General features: G+C 37.9%; 1 protein-coding gene across 1 annotated transcript in view; it reads right to left on the bottom strand.

The window, feature by feature from the left end:
- The window catches only part of tsnare1 (T-SNARE Domain Containing 1), a 148,788-nt gene that overhangs the window by 35,316 nt on the left and 88,807 nt on the right, over nt 1–24,665 (bottom strand). Inside the window, exon 10 of the mRNA XM_066691190.1 lies at nt 13,327–13,409. Coding sequence (XP_066547287.1) covers nt 13,327–13,409 — 83 coding nt within the window. The remainder of the gene's footprint in view (nt 1–13,326; nt 13,410–24,665) is intronic.

The following is a 24,665-nucleotide window of genomic DNA, read 5'->3' as shown; positions in this document are numbered from 1 at the left end:
CACAAAGGTCGAATCATTTCAAATTGGTTTCTTGAACATGACAATGAGTTCACTGTACTAAACTTGTCCCCACAGTCACCAGATCTCAACCCAATAGAGCATCTTTGGGATGTGGTGGAATAGGAGCTTCGTGCCCTGGATGTGCATCCCACAAATCTCCATCAACTGCAAGATGCTATCCTATCAATATGGGCCAACATTTCTAAAGAATGCTTTCAGCACCTTGTTGAATCAATGCCACGTAGAATTAAGGCAGTTCTGAAGGCGAAAGGGGGTCAAACACAGTATTAGTATGGTGTTCCTAATAATCCTTTAGGTGAGTGTATATATATATATATATATATATATATATATATATATATATATATATATATATATATATATATGTATATAATCATCTTATCAGACATTTTCAAGCTCTGCAAAGGAATATGTCAAGGAGACACAAGCTCTCAAAAACTCTTCACAGCATCACCTGAAGAAGTGTTCAAGGCTTTGGATGTGGAAGAAAAAAAGATAAATGGAGCTGACTTGAACTGCTTATGATTTGACGATGACAGCAGACCTGCAGCTTCAAACTCTTGGTTTCAAGTGAAAGGACTGGACTCAAAATGACCTTGAGTAAAACCAAAGTCTACCTTGGATATCACATCAGCACAGGTCTAGAACCTATGGAAGAAATCAAAATAAGAGTGAAAATGCGATGGAGTGCGTTTGGAAGAAACTATAAAGGAAATCTATCCATTTGCACAAAGAGAGAAGTATTTGATCAATGAATATTACCAGTGCTCACATGCCTCTGATACCTGGTCACTAAATGTAAATTATACAGAAACTGTAAACACAAAGCATGGAAAGATATAGGTTTGGAATAACAGGATGAGATAAAACCAACAAAATGGATCTGAGAATAATCAAAAGAGTGTGACATCATTGAAAGAGTGAAAATGTTAAAATTACTGCCACATAGTTTTGAAACTATGTGCAGTATGTATTTGCTAAAAACATACAATAGAAAATAAGACACTCCAATGAGACAGGATATACAAGGTGCTAGCATAAGGTGGAGAACACCTCTCTCCAAATTCCACAAGTGATGCACATAGTGTTAGAAAATGTTAACTCCCCATTCCCAGGCATTATTTTAGCATAGTTAACTACCTTTAGTCATTGACAATGAATTTACTGCAAGTAAGTTTTTATTTTATTATTATGTAATGTAGTTATGTCCTTCTAAATCAATGCCAGAAATATAGCCAGGGTTGGGGAGTAACAGAATACAAGTAGCAGCGTTACGTAATCAGATTACAGAATTTTGATACATGTATTTCCGTTACGTTGCTCCTGTCAGATGAGTATTCTGATTACTGATACTTTTTAAAAGAGTAAGAGATTACTGATTACTTACACATAATTTACATTAAAGTGTACAAGCGTAGGGGAATCTGAAGGGGCCCACGTGTAGTATTTTTGCAGCATTGTTTTTATTTACGGTCTCTATAAGAGCGGGTGATTCGTCACCATTCTACAACAAGTGGGCAGAATGGAAGCTGCTAGTCAGCATCCCAGCTAAGCACCATCCACCCTCCTGGACCGCACTTCGCCAGCACCATCCACCCCATCCATCCAGACAATTCGAACACTGACCGCACCCCCATGATCTTCAAAGACCTACTTGTGCCCCCTTAGTCATTTCTGATGCCTGATGAGTTCATCCTGCCTCTGGGACTAATCAAGATGCAGTTTAACTCATTTAAAAATGCATACACTACTACAAAATGCAAAGTATAAATATGCAAAAGAATTAAACTGATGCAAATCTTAATTACCATTTTAATTGTTTGAACTGTGGATACAAATAAACAATTTCAATCCGTCATCCATATTAGAATGTATAGTACATTTTGTTTCACTTGAACTCAGCTGCTTTTGTTTTTTAATAAAGAAAAAAAAAAGTATTCCAGAAGTAATCTAAAAGTATTCAGATTACGTTACTGACTTGGAGTAATGTATTGGATTAGGTTACAGATTATTTTTAAAACAAGGTCATCAGTATTCTGTAATGGAATACTTTTTAAAAGTAACCTTGCCAACCCTGAATATAACAAGCCTGGAGATATCCAATAGTTTTTATGGAAAATGTTAAACAAAATCTGAAAAAAGTCCAAGTCTAGGCAATATAAAATCCTGATTAATGCCTGCCTTGTGGCAAATTTCTGCTACACCCCAATAAAAAATTACTGGAGTCACTGATTCTGACTTTTAATGGGAATTGATGTGTCAACATGCACCCAGTTAGGCACTAAAGAAGAAAATGGACATCATGTTCCCAAAACTAAATGTATGATTCGTATGCAAACAAAGTGCAATTACATCATCACAGCCACAAAGCTGAACTTTCCTGATGCTTGATGATGATGTCACCATTTGTTTTTGTTCTGACTGATGTAATGACGAATTGTGTGAAACCCTGCACATGGTCTTTCATCTTGTTGTTGCAAGGATTTATTTATGTATTTATGTTTTGTCAGAGGTTCTTTGTGTGTGTGTGTGACAGCAATAATCTATTAAATGTTTTTTATCACATGAAAGACATACCTTGTACTTCATATTTTCCACTTTTTATATAAAAACACTCACCTCTGAAAATTGTACCCTATCTTGACTCGAAGTGAAGCATGTTTGTAAAGCACACATTAAGTTTGGATTCCTACTTAAAATAATAATAATGGTAACACTTCACAATAAGTGTCTGTTATCATACATTAACTTATATGTTAGTTAACATGAAGAAGTCAGTAACTAACACATCAACAAGGCATGAAAAGTATTTGTTAATGTTAACTACTGCATTAATTAATGTTTTGGTTTGTCTTTCTTCATGTCTAAATAATAATTACATTACTAATTTCAAGGACCCCATATTTAGATGTTTGTTAATGTTAAGAGTTGTCAAAATATTCACCATATTTTACATATACAATATATATTTTTCCATCTCTCTACCTGAACAGTTTGTTAAGCATTATGGAAGCAGCGATCGGCTGTAAGGTCTTCATGGTGAATCTGTTACATATTATTCAAATATACAGTATTATATACTTACATTTTGTATAGAATAGATACTGGCTTCAACAACCATACAGTTGTTAATATATTTACTAATATTTAATGGTTTCACAATGGGTTACAACCCATCACTGCTTTCACAATGTTTTCAAACTCCAGTATTACTTTCTCCTGCCTTTTTCTTTAAAATAATTCTAACCTTTACTTTTAAGAAAAAAATGAAATTATTGCTATATACAAAAAGATTCATAATAAGCAAAATGATAAACATATTAGTTAATGTTTGACAATACACACTTATTGTAAAGTGTTACAATAATAATAATACTTATACATTTCTGTTTGTGACATTTTTGATTCTCTTCATTTAAAATTAACAAGTCTGTACCTCTATGTATTCAAAATGTGGTTCTTTCCTTAAGAAAAAGCTTTGCCACATATACCCCCCTGTGTTAAGAGTTTCATAATGAAACTGCTTATCTAAGGTAGATAGTTAGAACATCTATGTTTGCATTCCAATAAAAGTGCAGCAAGAGAGTCAGACTGCTTCACAGAACAGCCAGACGTCTGTGTGATCAAAGGTGAATAAATGCAGTGACCGTTACTCTCTGAACTACAACAACAATGTTACAACAACATGTCAGCAGTAAACCGCAGACTCCTTGTATTTATTTCCCTCCCCCTCCCCCCATATGTATAGGCCAATAAAATGGCTTGCAATTGAGAACAGTTGTTTTTCTTCTGTAAGAAAGTGCACATTTGGAACAAATTACACAGCCATTACATGGGACATGGATTTAACTTAATAAGCTGCTAAAAACTAGATGTTTATTTTATGATACATAAAAGACTCTCTCTCTCTCTCTCTTTTCTTTCACTTTAAAAATTAGTAAATGTTCTTATTATCGTGTATAGAGGTTTGAGGGAATAAAATAGAGGCGATGCACAATGTGTCCCTCTGCAGCAGCACTGGGGGCAGATCCCTTTAATGCCCCCGCCCCTCACCAGACTCAACAGTATATCGGTTCATATTTGGAAAATGCATTTCATACAATTAAGAAACATGCTCAATCATATGCACGGAGAATCACTATATTACAGCTGGGGTGATCTGCACTGCTCACCACACGGTCACATTAATAATTGACGCCCTTTCCATGTTTGTGGAGATGAGATAAAGGGTCTCTATCTTTACGTTTTTCATTTTACAACTTTATTGTCAAAACAATCTTTCACACAGGGATGCAGGCATATTGTACATACAATATGAATGCCTTGTTGCATGGCCTCTTGCATGTGAGCTTCATACAATGCATTATGGAAATTGGATTTGAATTCTCAATTTCGGCAGCCCTTGCCTTAAGATACGGGGACTCAAGATTGCTTTCCTGAATGTTCACTGACGGATGTAAACATGCTCCTCTCTCTTCTTTTCTCAATTCTTCATAAATCAAACACTTTTATGTTACAGTTATCAATACCTCTCAAGGTAAAATAAAATTATCCCTTGCTTTTCTGATTAAACATCACAGTATTAAGTGCACAATGTGTTTGTCAAACTTAAACTTGCTGTTTGTTTGTTGTATTTAGGGTAGGTAACGCCAAAATGCCTTAAGATTGGCAAGTGGAGAATAGCACAGTTAAACCCAACTACTCAAATCAAACTTATAGTGCTGCAATAGTTTGAGTAAAAGCATTCAAGATACAAAATCAAAAGAAAAAAAGACCTGCAAAATACCCCAGTATCAGAACAGACCTTTCGCTGGGGTTGGTGGGGGGGGGGGTAAAAGGAGTGACTTCACATTGCCTAACCAAATCAAGCAAAGTTCAGCAATACAGCAGTGCATCATTTAAAATGGACAAGTCTGTGTCTCTACATAATGAAAGACTTTGTGGCAGCCTCCATTTATATCTTCTTACATAATGGTGATGAATGCGCTCTTCATAGCTAGCCTCCATGTCAATAAAAAACAATGTTGCAAACTACTATTAGAGGACCACTACTGATTCTTGCAATTTATAATCTTGTGCCTCCTGCTGTAATGCATCAAGAAGTAATCTTTAAAGTAATCAACTATTATTTATTTTTTCAGCTATCAGTATTCATAATACTCCTCCAACCTGAGTAACCATAATGGAATACTCTTATTAAAATTTAATCTCAAAAGGTAACGGAAATAATAATAATAATAATAATAATAATAATAATAATAATAATAATAATAATAATAATAATAATAATAGTGGGGGAATCTCTGGTACCAGCCCCATTTGGATAGAAAAAGCTGACACACTGTGCTCTGACATACAAAAACATGTGGAATAGCACATATAATAGCCAGAAAATGATATCTCACACCACCAACTGACAGTGTTCATTGGTATTCCTGTGGCAGCTATTCCCCAGTAATTACTCTAAATCACGTCTTAATTCTGAACGTGGGCAGGGAGCAGTGAACGTCACTTAAGAAGTGGTGAACACCACAGTCATCCCACTACCTGCACAGCAGAAGTGTGATTTTATCACAGGAGTGAGTCATACTGCGGAGAGACCCCAGTGTACGTCAGCCAGTGATGTCCAGGACTTATCCGAGTAATTCCTTTGCCTGACCCATAATGTGACTTCCTATTATCCTCTCTATATTGGATGTTTCTTCTTATTTTATTTCTCTACAGCTGCTTGGTGGAACTCTACTCTGACACTGTGCTTTAAATTATTGCAGGAAATCAGTTGGTTTATTCTGTTGTGGGTGAATGACTGAGAGGTTAACATTGATTTTTGAATATGAAAACATCTCAAAAACTATAACTGTTTAATATATATACATACACAGGTATATCCTGTTTTGCATTACCTCATTATAAACATATGTGTTATAGCATGAATTCAATAACATTTCAAATGTTAGCAAAACTGAAACGCAGCAAGACTTGCCTAGCACAGATAGATGGTGTAGCTGTTTAAAACAAATATTTAGTGAGGTTCACTATTAAAAAACAAAGTGATTCAATCCACAAAGTGAGTAACAAATCAAACAAAGTGTTGACAACTGTAGATCTGTTTGAATTCATTATGCTAGTTCCAAACAAAAAGAGAGAGAGAACTTTAAAAAGTAATAAAACAATATTATAATGTTGCCAAAATGTGATGGAAGTGAAAGTTCTGAGGGAGAATCTAAAATGAAGCAAAAGAACGTCAGCTAAGAGCAGGAACTTCCAGTTAAAATTCCAATAAATATGGTGAGTTTATTCAGCTTACTGTTATTATTTTTTTAATGTATTATTGTCACTAATCAATTTTCTGATTAACAGCACATTTATATAAGTATTTAACTCATATTTATAAAACCCATTAATTAAATGTATTAATGACCCCGTGGAAGACAAATGTATTTTAACACAAATTGTGTCAAGCGAAGTACACTTGTGTGTGTGTGTGTGTATCTATCTATCTATATATCTATATATAGATATAGATATATAGATAGATATATATCAGCAGCAGCAGTAGCCTATATTGATATGTTCACTACTGGATGAAGGCCTCCCCAAAATGTTTAAACTTGCTTAGATCTACAGCTTCCCTTTTCCATGTCACACCTGCAGAGTTTACTATTTCATCTTCCTGACAATTATGCTGTCATCTTTTTCATCTCTTGGTATCCATTCAATAGCTTCCTTTGTCCATCTTTCTTCCAGAGTGTCCGGCCCATTGTCTTTTTCACATTTTCACACTTTCAAGGATGTCACCTATTTTTGATTGTTCTCCCATCCATTAATCTATTTTTCTATTTCCTTGTTAATCAAAGTGTACAACTTTCCATGCTCCTCTGTGTTGTCTGCAGTTTCTGTAACATTTTTGCTTTTAGTGACCAGAATTTCACAGCCATAAGTGGGCACTGCTAGTTTGCATTTTTTCCATAATATCCCAGTCTGATCTGATCTATTGTCCAAGGTAAACATAACTTGTGACTTCTTTGAATATATATAAACTAATGGATGCTTCAAGAATTCAAAAGTTATGTCTAACTGGGAAAGTATGGAAGAAATCAAAAGTAGAATATAAATAGATCAATAGAGAAACAAAATTTACTCATTTACAAATATTTTATAATAGGTGGTTTAAGAAAGGAAAGTAAATGACAATTAATAATCTAATAATATAGTCCATTATGTAACACATTAGTCTGAGGATTGTGAAACATTTACAACAGCTGCTAGCATGTCCATAACATCTGTCAGATGAGCCAGCGAACATGTGCACGCCAAGCAGTTTTGACACTTTCCATCCCTTCACACTTAAGAGTTCTTTACAGAGTGTCACAGAGATCCATTAAACATCCCAGCATTCCTGTTATAATATTTAACATTAGCCAAATAATGAAGCTGAAGATATTGTCTCACGGAATTAGAATGTTAAAAGATAGGAAACCTCAAATTCCAGTCATGCGATAGGTCCAAACGCTATTCATTGTTAATGGCAGTCATTAGAGCACATGTTTCCAAGCTATTGAAACACTAATTGAACTGAATTTAATTGCAGCCTATATGTTTGACACCGCAGGCCTTGAGAAAGATGATGTAAAAGATGTAATTCTAATTGTTGACTGGAGGTTTATTAAGTTCAGTGTGTGTGTGACTAAGGGCTCAGGTGGAAGTGAAAGCAGAGCACACTGCAGTCCTCAGGACCTGGAGTTGGGCTCCCCTGCTCTGACTCAACCACCCGTCTCAACAGGAGTCAGGTGTCGGCTTCGGGCACAACCCAAGATGACACCAAACGTCAACGGAGCTCAATGTCCAATCCCACATGTGCGCCAGTCTCAGTCCCCATTGTGTGCCGTCTAAAGAACATCCTTCCCGACATTGCATTGTGTACTGTATCTTCTTTATTTGTTTACGGTCATTGAAATATTCTTTGTAAAATGGGAATATATTGTGACAGCTGTAACTTGCTCTGGGTAAGGGTGTCAGCTAATTAATTAACAAACACACAAATTAATACATTAATAAAGACACACATTAATAAATAAATATCTAAAATACGTACATACAAAAAACACAGTTATTGTCACCCTGTGGTGTTTCTGCCGCCTCCCCCCAGGAGCTTACAAGCTTTAATCAGAAACCTGCCAGGCTGTCAGCTCCTGAAGCAGCTAACGCACACCTGCACTGCCACTGCCTGCCTGCCAGCCCCCGCACCACGAGGCAGGGCATACAACAGCTAGGAGACAACAAGTGAAAGACAACAACGTAACCAAAAAGAAATGGGGATGTTACAGGATGTTCTGAGGGGTGGATATGTAAAATAAGAAGAATTCAACACAAGTGTGAGTAAGGAAAGATAATGACTAACTTCTTAAAAGGAATACTACTGTTACTACTACTACTAGCATCATCATCATCAATATTAGTATTACAATAACAGTAATAGTTTTGAAATGGTCTGATTGTTGCTCCCCATTGGTGAATAATGAGTATGTACATTCTACTTCTAAAGTACAGTCAAAGAGGAAAAAAGAAAGAGAGAAAGAGAAAAATTGCAGATAAAAATAATTGTATGTTTGGACCTTATCTAAGCACATGGGTAATCTAGATATTTCTCTGCCTGGGGATATGAAAATGAAAAAAAGATAACACGGATTCCAAAATAGAGGGTTACAAGAACGGAGAGATAAACAGAACGATGCAACAACACGAAAGGGGCTGTGTAATAACGAGCCGAGATAACACAAAAAACACATGAGTGGGAATCATTTGGAGCTGGTGTGGCACCGAGCGTCAACGCTGAATCGCTCCGGCCCCGAGTAGAGACAGGTAGTTCGGGGATCAGAGCTAATCTCTAGCTGTGTAATCAGCCTGCAGATGCTTGTTCAGGAAAGGCAGACAATAAGATGGATAAATTGGTGAGAGCAGGAGCAGGAGGAGGAATTAAATCACGATGGTTTCCGCACGGTTACATGCTTTAAGGTGTGTGTGTCTGGTTTTGCCGAAACCCACAAGGGCCCTGCTGAAGCGATCTATCCACTGTCAGCATGGAGAGAGCAGCACAGACTCACCACTGGCCAGAGAGCATAGAGAGCAGTGACAATTTGGAGAAAAAACGGGCATCTATGCAAAAGTTTGCTTTCGGTAATAATTCACGGATAGGATTATTATTAGTTATGAAGATTGAAGACCTCAGGGATTGTTGCTTTGTCATAAGAACAGAACTGGGGAAATGAATCAGATGCAATATCATTAATTTTCTTCAGCTTCTTTCTTCATTGGTTAAACACTTGACCAATGGCGACTCACATTAGACATTTACACTCTGCAGTAAGGAAGTGTAAAGTTTACATGGTTTTACAACTGGTTTAAGAATACAGCACCTAATGCAATAAGATCACTATGTACCTGTATATACAGACGTGCTCAAATGTGTTGGTACCCCTCCACAAAAAATGAAGAATGCACAATTTCCTCTGAAATAACTTGAAACTGACAAAAGTAATTGGCATCCACCATTGTTTATTCCATATTTAATAGAAATCAGACTCTGCTTTTGATTTTGTTTTTCAACATAATATTGTAAATAATAAAACAAATGGAAATGGCATGGACAAAAATTATGGGACCCTCAACCTAATATTTTGTTGCACAACCTTTAGAGGCAATCACTGCAATCAAATGTTTTCTGTGTCTCTCAGTGAGACTTTTGCACCTGTTAACAGGTAGTTTGGCACACTCTTCCTGAGCAAACTGCTCCAGCTGTCTCAGGTTTGATGGGTGCCTTCTCCACACTGCAAGTTTCAGATCTTTCCATAGATGTTCGATAGGATTCAGATCAGGACTCATAGAAGGCCACTTCAGAACAGTCCACTGTTTTGTTCTTATCCATTCTTGTGTGCTTTTAGCTGTGTGTTTTGGGTCATTATCCTGTTGGAGGACCCATGACCTGCGACTGAGACAGAGCTTTCTGACACTGGGCAGGACGTTTTGCTCCAGAATGCCTTGATAGTCTTGAGATTTCATTGTGCCCTGCACAGATTCAAGGCACCCTGTGCCAGGCACAGCAAAGCAGCCCCAAAACATAACCGAGCCTCCTCCATGTTTCACTGTAGGTATGGTGCTTCATATTTTTTAGCTGATGTGACTTGCCAAAAAGCTCCAGTTTTGACTCATCTGTCCAAAAGACATTCTCCCAGAAGGATTGTGGCTTGTCAATATGCATTTTAGCAAATTCAAGTCTGTCTTTTTTATGTTTGGAGTCCTCCTGGGTCTCCTTCCATGGAGGCCACTTTCACTCAAAAAACGACGGATGGTGAGATCAGAAACTGACGTACCTTCACCGTGGACTTCAGCTTGTATCTCTTTGGCAGTTATCCTTGGTTCTCTTTCTGCCCTTCGCACTATCCTTCTGTTCAATCTGGGGTCGATTTTCCTCTTGAGGCTGCGCCCAGGGAGGTTGGCTACAGTTCCATGGACCTTGAATTTCTTAATAATAATTATATATTTATATATATATCAATGTATCAAGCTGCTTGGAGATGGTCTTGTAGCCTTTACCTTTAACATGCTTGTCTATTATTTTCTTTCTGATCTCCTCAGACAACTCTCTCCTTTGCTTTCTCTGGTCCGTGTTCAGTGTGGTGCACACAATGATACCAAAAGGCACATGACTGATTACAAGATTGGAGATGTGTGATACTAATTAAAGAAACGTATTTGATTGACTGACTTGCGGTGACTGCAGTGATGTAGTGCTAGTAGCTCCAGACAGAGTGAGTCAGACCCTATCTCGGGTCCCCATCATTGCCTCTGGCCTGGGGGTGGAGTAGCCCTGCTGAACTATCTGTCCTAGGTCGCCCTGGACATAACACACGGCCTCCGCAGTAGCAGAGTCATCAGCCTGAGAGCATGGGGAGAGCAGGGGAAATGAATCTTCCCAGGCAGCCAAAGAATGATGAATTCCATTACCGTTGTCACCAGCTCAGATGTGCTCCCTTAATCTCTCGCCTGGCCATGTCTGTGAGGAGCAAGAGCTGATAAACAACAGAGCCTCCAGTTCGGGAGCACAAAGCCTACCTGTGCCCTGCGCCGAACAGATAGCAGGGCCTCAGAAACAGACCTTAATGAAAAGAGGAAACATTAACAGCACTATTTGATTTCCTCTGGGGAAACGGAATACCAATTAAACGTGCGCTCGGATTTTGTCAGATTATGTAAACACAAGTGACCAGACACCGGACAAGTCATTATTCAGGTTCTCATCTTAAGAAAAAGCTTTGCCACATATGTCCCCTTGTGTTAAGAGTTGTATAATGAAACTGCTTATCTAAGGTAGATAGTTAGAACATCTATGTTTGCATTCCAATAAAAGTGCAGCAAGAGAGTCAGACTGCTTCACACAAGTCTGTGTGATCAAAGGTGAACACATACAGCGACCGTTACTCTCTGAACTACACCAGCAATGTTACAACAACATGTCAGTAGTAAACCACAGACTCCTTGTATTTATTTCTCTTGTATAGGCCAGTAAAACTGCCTGCAATTGTGAACATTGTTTATTTTTACTCCTGTAAGAAAAAGTGCACATTTGGAACAAATTACACAGCCATTACATGGGACTAACATGCTAATAACTATATGTTTATTTTATTAAACAAAAAAGACTCACTCTCTCTTATCTCGCTCTTTAAAAAGTAGTAAATGTTCTTATTATTGTGTATAGAGGTTTGAGGGAATAAATGCAGGCGATGCACAGTATGACCCTCTGCAGCAGCACTGGGGGCAGATCCATTTAATGCCCCCACCCCTCACCAGACTCATCAGTATATCAGTTCATATTTGGAAAATGCATTTCATACAATTAAGAAATATGGCTATCATATGCACGGAGAATCACACAAATTTTAAATCATTATTTTCATGATTTACTCTTCGTTTTATACTGCTGATTTGACAGTTGGCTTCTTATAACAGTCTGCACTGAGAATTCTTCACTTTAAAATACATTTGAATTCATACCACAACTTTATTTTCATCTGAAAAATGTGCATGATTTATATCTGTAAAACAATGCAACTAATTTACATGTTTTAATGTAATAGAGATTGCAGTGAAGCAAATTCCTACTCACACAATCATGCTTCTAGTTATTGGTTTGAGATTTTTAAGATAACTTTTACATTTTTAATTTTTAACTTTGACAGAATTTACTGGTAGGCTTAACCTCCGCAGCCTCTTGTGATGAGCTGCCACTGACAGCAGCTATAATTTTGAAATTCATTAACCCTAGAAGTTCTTGTTTCCAAGGTCTCGGTGCTTCCCCTATTAAAATCTTGATTCACTCCTGCTCTTCCTGAGACATGCTGTATCATGTCTTAAATACACAATTATAATAATCTGCTAGTGTTCAGCTTTTTCCTTTGCACAAACAGTTATATATACATTTAAATACCTATTTTCTGCAAGAGTTTATTTCGTCAAGGTACTGTAAAACTGACCCATTTCAGAGGAAGTGAGTATGACAGCTCACACACTGTTCCACATAGAGATGTATACACACAGTCTATACTAATCATTCACTGGTGCAGATATATCTACAAGGCAAATTCTCTTTCACAAGAGGCAAGACACACATGCAAGTATTCCACTGCTTTTAAAGCTATGATTTAGCAATGTATTTAGTATTGCTGGCACTTCGACACAATCATGCAATGTGATTAAAGGGAGGCTGCAAGGTAATAAAGGTATCTGTCAGTCTGGGTTTAGAACTGGCTCTTCTGGCTAATTCAGGGGTGTCCAAAAACAGTACGCCTCCAGCGTTGCAACATCTGACGTCCTGCAAAAACTTGCACATACATTTCCTTTTACTTTATTGCTGCACTGTGCCAAGAGCAAAATCAAACCTTCAACCCAGCAATCGATTGCAAATTACCAGACAGAAAGTAGAGACCTCTTGCAATCAAACAAACAACCAAACAACAAGCCACGATTGAATTTTGGGTGTGTAGATTATTGATCGTTATACATTTTTTTATTTAATCTGAGATTGTCAGATACGAATGTATATTTTTATTTTAAGATGGTTATGGGTCTTAACTGAGGGTTCTGAAACAAAGGGAAGCAGGTTTTGAAGGACACCAGGTTACAAAGGTACATACATACATACATAAGAAAACAGAGGCTTGCAAATGTCTGTAGCATTCGATAGTGTGGTGAGTTAGTCTCTGGACTGCTGCGTTGTATTGTAGTCAGTGAGGAGACGGGTGTTACCTGGTGGTGACTGGCTTTGGCAAGTTCCTGATTGGCTGACTCCACGTTGGAGGATGTGGTCTGGATGTAGTCTTCAATGCTGTCTGTGGAATGAAACAGGAAGATTATGTCACTACAGGATCTACTTTCGGGACAACGGTGGGACCTTGAGGTTATGCTTGAGGAAACCAGTAAAATATGCTTATAATGCCCCGTTTCCACTATCCATGCGAGAGATGCGGTAGAAACTTTTCCAAAGAAGGAATATGTGTGTTTACCTTGGGAAAGCGATTAATCTGGAGCAGTTATTAATGCACGGTGGAAAAGTGCCACACAGGGTTAATTGCTTGGCACAGAAAGACATTTAAGAGTGATTGAAAAGATCGCGAAAATCCTGCCAGAGAAAGGACTGCATCAGACTGCATACAATGTGCCGTGACGAGATACATTCCTTTTTTTGTTATAAATACATGCAAACATGAAATATTCGTCCTGGATTTAAATTAAATGTCCTGATGTTTTTAGCTTTCCCCTATTTACACACTCTTAAAACAATTACAATGTTTAAAACAGAGGCTTAAATTAACACTTACATTTCTAACAAACTATCATATTTTTAAGTGATGTCATTTGTTTTATATATTGTTTCAATGTGTCCCGGTTTCTACTTTTGAATATCTGGTATAACTTATACTATAAGACTGTGTTAGATATCGTAAAAACATTTCAGCCCAAAGTTTATTGCACTTTAATGTTAGAGGTATTGCAGCCTCCAGTTTAAAACCCCAAATCCCAGAATGCCAAAGTGTCCCAGACTGCGTTTTGACCTTTTGTGTGTCACAGTCACTTCCTAGGGCAGCTGTACCTCACGACAATGAGTGGAAACGCTGCCAGCAAAGTTGAGGTGCACAGTTACAGCCCGGCCATGTGGAGGTGCACCTGAACATGAACAGTGGAAATGAGGTATAATAAGGTTGGAGGAGGAGAAGGACAAGAACAAATGTACTTTTTCTTAAACGCTAGAAACATCTGGGTGTCTCTTCTCTGGCTCTGAGTGGGTCAGCGGTCACACAAGCCTGGCTTATTGGAAGAACTGACTCTTTAAGTTCAAACTGCACCTCCTCAGAGGTTTGCATGAAAAGATGAAAAGCAGGTACAGTAGTCCCACTAGGCTTCACTAAACCAGACGTGTCCTGTTTTTTATTTAACTTTCAATAACATCTTTTGAAATGTGTTATCCATATTTACACAGGAGAAAAATACTGAGCAGCTAATTGCTAATCAGTTGATTTATTGCATCATTAGCAGTCCACACATATATAATGTCTCCTTTATCAAATGCCCTAGAAATCCATGGCTCTGTCCCCTGTTAATATGGGCTACAGGCTTGTATGCGTTCAGACCACAGAGTTGGTGTGCATCTATTCTTTGCTCCCTGCTAAGTGACTTACGATAACTATAATATTTTATAAATGATCTCTCTATCTATCTACCTGCCTACCTATCTATATTTCTATATATTTATTTATGTATTTTGGAGACTTCAAAGATCCTCAGTGAGAGATTTACAGTTGCATTGTAAAATACAGTGCTTTTCCATAATTGGATATTTTATTTCTGTGCATAACTGCTGTGGTGGTACAATATGATGAACATATAATACTGAGGGAGGGAATCGATAACTGGAAAAGCTGCCCTGTTTAGGTATTCAACTCTGAGTATCTAGCATAATCAGGGAATGTAAATTACTGAAAGAAGTACCCACAGCCCTTTCTCCCTCATATTTAGAATGCATTAATGCAGATATTCATGAAGAAGCACATTTTGGTATTATTGTTTTCCTTAATGCTCAACAGCAAGCAATTTGCGCTTTACAATAATCCAAATTAGTTGTCGTATTCCAGGGTCTGTATTATAGTTGTGCTGAGAGCAATCCCTGTTTCACATCCTCAGTTTGTTATTTTCTTTTAATTCGTAAACAAAGTAATATAGTTATTTCTGCATTAATGCATAGTATTTAGCTTACTACTCATTTTAAAACAGTTAACAGAAAACTAATTAGAAAATAGTTATAGTGCTTAGAAATCTCATTCATACACATATGGCTTATGCATTAAAAAATCCAATGTTAGTGAACACTTGAATATCTGCCCTGTTCTAGAGAATGGGTCTTGAGGATTGATAGGTGCATGGAAATTGCCTGTATGTGCAACTCTAAAAATATGTTTATTGTGACCATTTTATATATGGACCCATTAATTCAGACAATGCTGGGGTTGACCAGCATTGCAGGGGTCATGGTGCTTTTGTTTATTTTTAAGAGCCATTGGATCAGCTGATTGCTCAGTCCATTCCCCGCTCAAGAAAACAGTTTATTCAAAGTACATTTTAAGCACAAGACCAAAAAATGCAGGTAATTTCTTTCATAAGTATACAATACTAGCCTTTCATCACTTCATCATCCCTTCTTCTCTCTGCAAATTGCATTCGAGTTGAGTTTGTTTTTCCATCTAATATTTTGTATGAAATTCCAGATTCACCAGACTGTTTTTTGGGGGGGCAGCTTCCACATGAAGCATTTTTGTTTATTTTCCAAAGCTCATAATTATTTCTTATTTAGCCCTCAATAGCTGGGTTACTTAGAAGCTTTGGTTTCTGTATTTATTTTTGGACATTTTTCCTTTACTCAATCACGATAATATTGAGGAAGCAAATGATAGATGATGGTTCTAAGTGGCAGAAAAATACATGTTTAATTCACTCTGTAACTTAAAAATGTAGAATTCCAGTTGTAATGGCAACTTTTGCATTGATAGATCACTTACAGTAAAACCCACAGGCAATCAAGATTATTCTATTGTATATCTAATTGCTCCTGTTCATTCAGAAAATAATAGAAACCCCCAACACCATTATGGTATTGTGGATAGCAACGGGTGAAAGTAGCCATGGAAGAGGAAGTTAATGGAGATAGTTTTACGTCATGCCAATTCCACAACTAAATGGTAAAGAATTTAGAGAGGCAATAATAACACCCACAAGTCCTAACATACAATGCAATCCGTAGAAACCAAGGGAACCAGTGTAACACTTCATTATTGTAATAAATAATGGTTTAATTGACATTCTATAATACATAATTCGAATGCCAACAGATATGATGTGCAGTGCTTCACTTTTTTGCACTTACCAGCCCTCCAATATTATGTTAGATATAGGATTGCACAGCATTGCCCCAAAACATCAGCTTTACAGTTACTTAAAACTTTATTAAACACTCAATACAACTTTTACTTGTGCCACTGTAAACAGTGCAACTGGTCTGTTATTATCATGAAGGGCAGCTAAGGGGTTAAACTGCAGCGATTAAATATAATTATTGTGCACTGGTTCATCTGAAACCTTTCAAAATGCTGTTCGGTGAAAACAAAACACAAGAAAAGTAATTTGCATGTTTGGAGTGGTTGTTCTGTTCTCCCAGGCTTTTTGTCATTGATGAATGTCATGGAGTCCAGAACAATACACATCTGTGGGTTTAAGCAGCCTCTGACTGTGCTGAATCCAGTGCCCGAGTCCTGGACAGGAAGAAGGCAGGCTAGAGACCAGCCAGGTGCATACTGTCCCCATCGCAACATGCAGAAACACTTTACTTTAAGATAAACAAACTGCAGTTCATATCGCTGTAATAACTAAGCTATTAACAATGCATTATTATCTTACAATGCCAGCATATCTGAGATCCACTGACCTCATAAAATAACACAATCATTAGTAGAGACCAGTTACTATCAGGATAGAGAGATGCTATTATTACTATAAATATTAATGTTATTAAAATGAATTATCTTAATCCATTCAGGGTTATAAAGAGTTTATAAATGTACTTTGCGTACTCTAATTTAAAATCAAAAGGACAGAAAGAATTGAATATGCATGGCTGGTTGCACAAAACAACCAATATTTAGGACTCGCTTTAGTGCTCACCATGAGTGTTCCTGGGTTTTAAGTCTTGTTCAAAAAAAGTCAATACACTAGTTAGGGGAAAAGTTGCTGTATTCAATACTTAAATTATTCAATACATGCAATTGCAAATCTTTAATTTAAAACATTATTGCATTATTTGAACAAAACACTCAAAAGAGGCTTAAATAGAGCTCAGCATTGTTCCTCATTCGGGATATTCATGAGACATTCAACAGCTGTATATCACTGCAGTGTCCTGACTGCACTTTCACAGTAGGCCTGAGGAGGCAACCTCCAGTCCCACAGTGAAAGTATGCAGAAGTACACCAGTGTAGACACAGGTGATGTAGCATGCCTTTAATTAAAAAATTAATAATAATCTATCATTCACCGTGTTATTAGTTTTGGTCCCTTCTTTTTCATCTCCAGACGAAAAGATTTAAACACAAAATGCAACAGCTGCTTTGGCTTATCTGTTCCCTATCATTATGCCAGCATTACCAGTTCAGAGTTGTGGGCATTAATAATAAACCAAAACACTTGTTTCTCATATATACTGATGTTTAACCATTCTTCTGAAGGAGGGGCGTGGGGGTGAGGGGTCAGAGGTCACACAGGAGTAAATCACAGTCTGCAATAAACAAACTAACAGAAGAACAATGCATGCCACCACACACTTTGAACAGAGTGAGATGGACACTTTACTGTACAATGCAATAACATTAAGAATGGAAATTAAACATGTCAAGTATAATACTTATACAGCTGCAGCAACACAAAGGGAAGTTCAATGCTATATTGTGCATGAACCTCACGACTGCCTCTTTAAAGAGTGTATTAAACTCGCTGTCAGGCACCCAGTACTGAGCTCTTTAGACTTAATTGAATTTAACAGAGTTCTCCAGACTGTGCTAATTGTTCTGGCCCTTGGATCAGACACAGGATTTCATAGGTTTCATTGAACAGTAGAGGCACTGCAGACAAGTAATGAGTGTGACTCAACTCTTGCAGTTTTCCCTAACTTGGAAAATAAAAGCATACATGCTGTCTGGTGCCACTGTCTGAACCGTTACATGAAAGGTATTGGCCATTGTGTAAAGAATACATTTGTCTCTCGACCTTTTCTTCCCTGACTCCACAGTATGACTTTATTATAATTCACATCACCTGTATACTAACCAGAAAAGATTGTATAGCTTTAATTATTTAACTTTGTCTCTCTCTGCCACTGCATGACCGAGAGCACACGGCCAAGTGTGAAGTGAGGGAGAAACAATAAGGATTGTAGACTGGAAACCTATGGGTTAATGAGGGAGGATACATATAAACGGGTGACAAATTAAAGGAAAAACCTGAATAAATGAGTGGAGGAACATAACGAATACAAATTCCTCCAAACAGGTGTACTGTTGATACAATTGATACAATTAAGCAATTCATATCCTATCATGCTCTGTGGCATGTATACAAATGCTGAGCAGGCCCAGTTGACAAGATGGCAAGAGAAAAGGATCTAAGTGACTTTGAAAGAGGGGTCATTATTGGGGCATGAATGGCAGGAGCTTCAGTCACAAAGACGCTCAACTGGCTAGTGCTTCAATAGGAACAGTGACTAAAGTTACATCTGCATTTAGATCTATGGGAAAGACATCAGTAAACAGGGTTGGAAACTGTGGTTGAAAGCGCACATTTGATGGCCGTGATATGTGAGGAAAAACAGAAGAGCAACTCTGTCCCAGGTGACTGAGAATGACAATGCAGGACGTGATCAGACTGTGTCAGCAAGAACAGTCCGTTGAGAATAGGGAATCCAATCCCGGGCGCTTTTTTCAATCCTGGGATTTCGAGATTGTTGTTTTTAAAATCCCGGGGGATTAAAAAGAGCTTCCCAGCTAACACACACATTACGTTGCTGCAACATTGTGGCAACGTTGTGTATTAGCTGGGTCATTTTTAAACGTAGTAATAATTATAATGCAACCAATAGAATCAACGAAAACAACAAAATTAATAGCCTATTGCTTTCTTAATTCCGTTAACGTTTTTATTTACGTATCACGTCATTGATCGCATTGAATGTTAAACAGATTGTTGTACTAAGTAACCTAGAGTCTCAGAGATGAGACGAATGCATTATTAGACAAACTATAATGTAGGCTTATATACTACACTAACATATAAAAAAACATTATGTACTTTATTTTGTACTGTATGCTTTTTATGTAACAATCGAGAAAACATAGTTAAGGCATGAATTTAGACAAATGCACATTTGCGCACAAAACAGGCATAAGCACTAGACTACTACTACTACACTAAAACATACACTGAGCAGTTAAAAATTATATATGATAGGCCTATATTTTTAGGTTATTTTTATTATTATCTGTTTCTTAATACAGCAATTAAAAAAGAACGAAGAAAACTAAAGTCAATTGTCTCTTTTAGACCAGTGCGTTTGTTGTGTACAGAACACATGCGGCTAAAATGCGATTTCGGACTCCACACTGGTTTGGTAGAGTTGACATCAGAAAGTTACTGTTAATTGCAGGTTCAGCCCCGTCCCCCTGTGTTTTCAAAGAGGAACCCTTCTGTGTTGACGCAGTTCATCACACGATGCTGCTGCTGCGTCGCTCATGCTGCAAATGAACTTCAGCTGCCCCTTTAAAGCTGGAGTCCGCGAGGCCTCAGCAGTGCCTTCCTCTGCTGATCGGCTGAACTCAGGCTGAATCTGCAGGTGTTGTACTTCAGAGTCAAATTTTGAAGAGGTGACGAGTCTCTGTATTAATTCTTGCACATTTTCTTTTATAAATAACTTACAGCACGTAGTTCAATAATTACTGCACCATCACATTGTTCATTAGCCACAGTCCTGTGATCCCAGGTATTTCATGTTTTCAATCTTGGTATTTCGGGACTAGAAAATTGTCAGAGATCTTGGGATTGGATTCCCTAGTCAAGAACTACACAGAGAGGGATATTACAGTAGGGCTGCAGTGCATAAACCCCTCTTACAAAGACACATGCACATTTGAGAGTTCAGTGGTGCAAAAACCATAGACACTGGTCTACAGAGATGTGGAAAAAAGTGATATGGTGAGATGAGTCATCCTTCACCAAATTCTGGACAAGTGTATGTGTGGTGACACCCAGAGATCGGTACAATCCTGACTGCTTGACCCCTACAGTGAGGGGGTCCGGAGGCTCTGTTATGCTGTGGGGGGCATTGTCCTGGCATGGTTTGGGTCCACTTGTCCCCTTAGAGGGAAGGGTCACTGCAAATCATTACAAAGTTATTCTGAGTGATCACCTTTATCCTATGGTGAAACACTTCTATCCTGATTGGAGTGGTCTCCTCCAGGATGACAATGCCCCCATCCACAGGGCACGAGGGTCACTGAATGGTGTGATGAGGATCAAAATGATGTGAATCAAATGCTATGGCCTTCACAGTCACCAGATCTCAACCCAATTGAACACCTATGGGAGATGCCCAACACCTTCCTGAGACTCTTAATGTGGGTTTTTCCTTTAATTTGTCGCACGTCTGTATGTAAGAACAACATCCTGAATGTGAGAAATGTTAGGTAAGATTATGTTGATCTGTGATGAGTGTTGAGTAGGTTGTGTAAATCAAAGATACAAGAATAAATTCAATTTAAGTGCATGCACATTTCAGGTTGTAACAAAACTAAATATGAAAGTCCTAAGAAGGTGAATACTTTCAATATCCACTGTATATGTATGTTAATATATTAATAAACTGTTTCAGGTTTATGTATTTAGTTTATCTTCATGAAAGTCAAGCAACAATTGGAGATAATTTAAGAAAGCTTTATGTTATTCACTCCTCAGATCCAAGTCCTGCCCTGGCTCTGAGCTACTACACACTCCAGCTTTAGCTCTTATCCAGATTTCAGTAAACTACAGTGACGCACAGTGGCAGAGTTTACATAAATAGTCATGAGCGACAGAGACACTGTATTCCAGGTTGCTTGCCACAAAGAACCAAAGTAAATTACCCAGGTCAATACCAGGTTCAGCTGCTGTCACTCCTTGGCTTCCATATGCATCAGTATATTGAAATATCATAACGGGTTTAAAGATAGCATGACCATTGCCCTATCAGGAGACATTCTCGAGGTTAGTTTTATTTTAAATGCCCCCTTCTGCATCAAACTGACTCCCAAGTGTCATATACAATTTTATTTTATTTAAAAAAAATAAACTTTCTCGCAGTCCATTTCTAAGTAAGATAGCTGGTCTCGCAATATCTGGAATCCCTTTTCGCACCACCAAGTGCTTTAGAGGATTGTGTAACACCTTCGTTTCACTGGCTGAAGATATCATTCAGAATGGTTTAACTGCTATGCACACAGCGAGTCCCTGGTGAATAAACCTCGGTCTTTTATTACCTCTACTGGAATTCAGAACCTCACTCAGCAGCAATATCACCACACCCCGCTGGGAATGTGTGGAGTGTGTGTGCACATGTGTGTGCGAGAGAGAGAGAGAGAGAAAGTGAGGCTTCAGAGAGGGAAATGAGGAAAGGAAAGTGAGGAAGGCACAGGTGACAAGATCAACTCTCTATTGGATGGACTGCTCCTCCTGGATATTCCTAACTCTGAGATTTTTGTGGTGTATTCTGTACATAGTAAAAGTTTTTGTTTCAGATCAAAAGTCCAGTTAATCAGACATGGGATCAAAACAATTATAGTGTAAACTCTGCAATAAAGCTTTATGAAGACATCTTACTTGCATAGAAACTACAGGAAGATTAGTATTTTACAGTGGTATATTTTATTTAGGTGTGAACAAACCCGAAACCAAGAGCACCAGGACCCCTGCAATGCTCCTCAGGCTATAATAAATGTTTAGATCTAAACTTATCTGACTCGTTTGACTGGCATTCCTTCTGGCTACTGGTGAGCACTGATTAGCGTCTATCTGTAGAAGTGATGCTATCTTAATTACATTTCTTTCCTTTTGTGTTTTTGAAGTAGATGTTTCTTTCCCATTTAATTCAATAGTGAAAAGTCACAGATGTCCTCATGTCTTATCAAAACAGCACTTTTGATTTCTTACTGATTTGGTTTTTAATGTGCATAATTTAAATGTAGCAGAACAGGGTATTTGGAAATCGGAGGCGAAATGAGCAAGGAACAGGAGTGCTGCACTGCTGGAAGATCTGAAAGTCTCTTGCAGATACACTTAACAGGACATTTACATCCATTTGATCTAATACATACTCGGGTACACTGATTCATCTAATCTGGGAAATTATTTCCACTTTCATCACATCCTGGTTCAGTAATACTGGCCTTAATATTCACGGCATTGCTTGTTAACAAAACACAACATCTAAATGCACCAACATGTGCCATACGAAGTCAATAAACTCGGAATAAATCTAATGACGTTTTGATTTACTAACTCTGGCACATCCTTAATTCAGGGGCATTACGTGGACACATCACATCAATAATCTGCAATTTAAACATCTTCAGGAAACACTTTATTTACATCTCCGTCCCCCGCTGCAAAATTTGCAAAACGAGACGCGCGTCACAGTTTCGCCAGCACGGATATTAACAGAAGGCATTTGACTAAAAACAAATCTGTGAAGAAATAAATACAATGAGCACACTTTTAACCTTCCTAGGGAAAATATAATATGATAAACCAAAATATACAACAATATAATCACAAATAAATCGAGCACAGGCAGTGCCGTGTTAGCTAAGCTTCATTGACCTGGGTGTCCTAATCGGAGTGTGACATCAACATCATCGCAGTGCTATGGAGGCGTCTGCTCCAGAGAGCTTGTGCACCTGTAGCTCCTTTAACCTGTTTTTGCAGTATATGGGTACAGCGGTGTGCTCCCAGACATTAGACTATGATAATCAAATATTACAGCCAAAACACTTGTAAGTCACTAACAATTTATTTTGTAATAAATTAAAGTCTACTTCAAAGGGGAAGTGATCGAATGGTTATGAGAGCCCAGGTACCACAGAGACTCACACGTTTAAACACCGTCAATGTATTGATGGTTAGTTAAGTCTCCAATTATGTAAAGCTGAGTCTAAAACACTGTTAAAAACTAAGTATGAACTTACTATCCACAGTCCATCTTAATTTTTTGTGATAACAATCAATGTGCAAGCTTTTTGTATTGTTTTCAAGGAACAAGTGCTAAATCTGAACTCACTATTTATAGATTTGATTGACTCTGGCTTGGACAGATGAATACTTTATTATCGTAGAACTGCACCACTTGAAATGCTTCACTTTGATGTGCAGGAGGGTAAATGATAGCTCTCATTTTCCGTCTGGAGTTCAGTCTCCTACTCACAACACGTTTTCACTTTGGTCCCAGTTCATTTGTGCGCACTGACAGCGGATGTTGAATGCTAGAAATGTCTCTGTGTCTGCTTACACCCCTAAGGTCTGGGAACATATTTGCTGTTCCCGCTCAGCCCTGGCAGAATGGTAAACCTGTGGAGGATTATGGGACACATGTCACGTTGGCAGATGCACTGCATGGGAGAGATTTATATGGGAGAAACACAATAACTAGCAGTTTCAGAGCAAGGTAAACCTCCGCGAAGTCAAATAAACAGTACAGTGCACAACACGGCCTTGGGAACCTGGTCAAGTTCAGCTCTGATGCCAAAGACATTCTTCAAATGCTGTTTCATAATGTGCATCTGTTGTTCCCCTCAAAGCATTGATTACCCGAATGCTCTGCCCAGTGCAATAAATCTTCGAAGACGGGCATTGCATTTCCTTTGTTGTGTTCTGCCCCCCAGAAAACACAGCGCATTATAAACAGCCTTTTCAGAGTGTGCACTTCACTAGACCTCATCAATCTGCAATTCCTTCCCATTACTGACGGATATGTATGTGGTTAAAATGATGTTGATTGTACTGACATATATATATACCCTACTATCTATCTGCATATTTAACCTATAGGTGTAATAGCCATCGGACAACAGAGCTGACGTTTGATTGCTCAGTCACAGCTTCCTCTGAACATATAAACCGCATGCTTGTATTACGATATATTAATTTTATTATGAGTAGTGGTTAATAACTACAACAATACTACTTCTATGGGTTGCTTATTAAATGCTATAGATAATTGCGGTCCAAACAGATACATTGCTTTCTAAAACCAACACCATATTTCATTCCAGATAACAGCCGACAAGAAAGTGCCTCAGATTGTTTGGTAACTCGAGTTAATCCAGAATTAATTCCAGTCATGGTTATTAATTTGTGCCAGCTGAGCCTTTTATGAATACACTACATGTGGTGGGGTGTATATTGTATTAGATCTCTTTGGCGAACCTTTAATGAAAATATTGTTTTTATTAGATTTGTTTCTTCGT

This window comes from Amia ocellicauda, chromosome 18 (genome assembly GCF_036373705.1).
Source record: "Amia ocellicauda isolate fAmiCal2 chromosome 18, fAmiCal2.hap1, whole genome shotgun sequence".
NCBI classification, from domain to species: Eukaryota; Metazoa; Chordata; class Actinopteri; order Amiiformes; family Amiidae; genus Amia; species Amia ocellicauda.
Note: the sequence above shows the minus strand (reverse complement) of the source record. Positions and strands in the feature narration are given on the sequence as shown.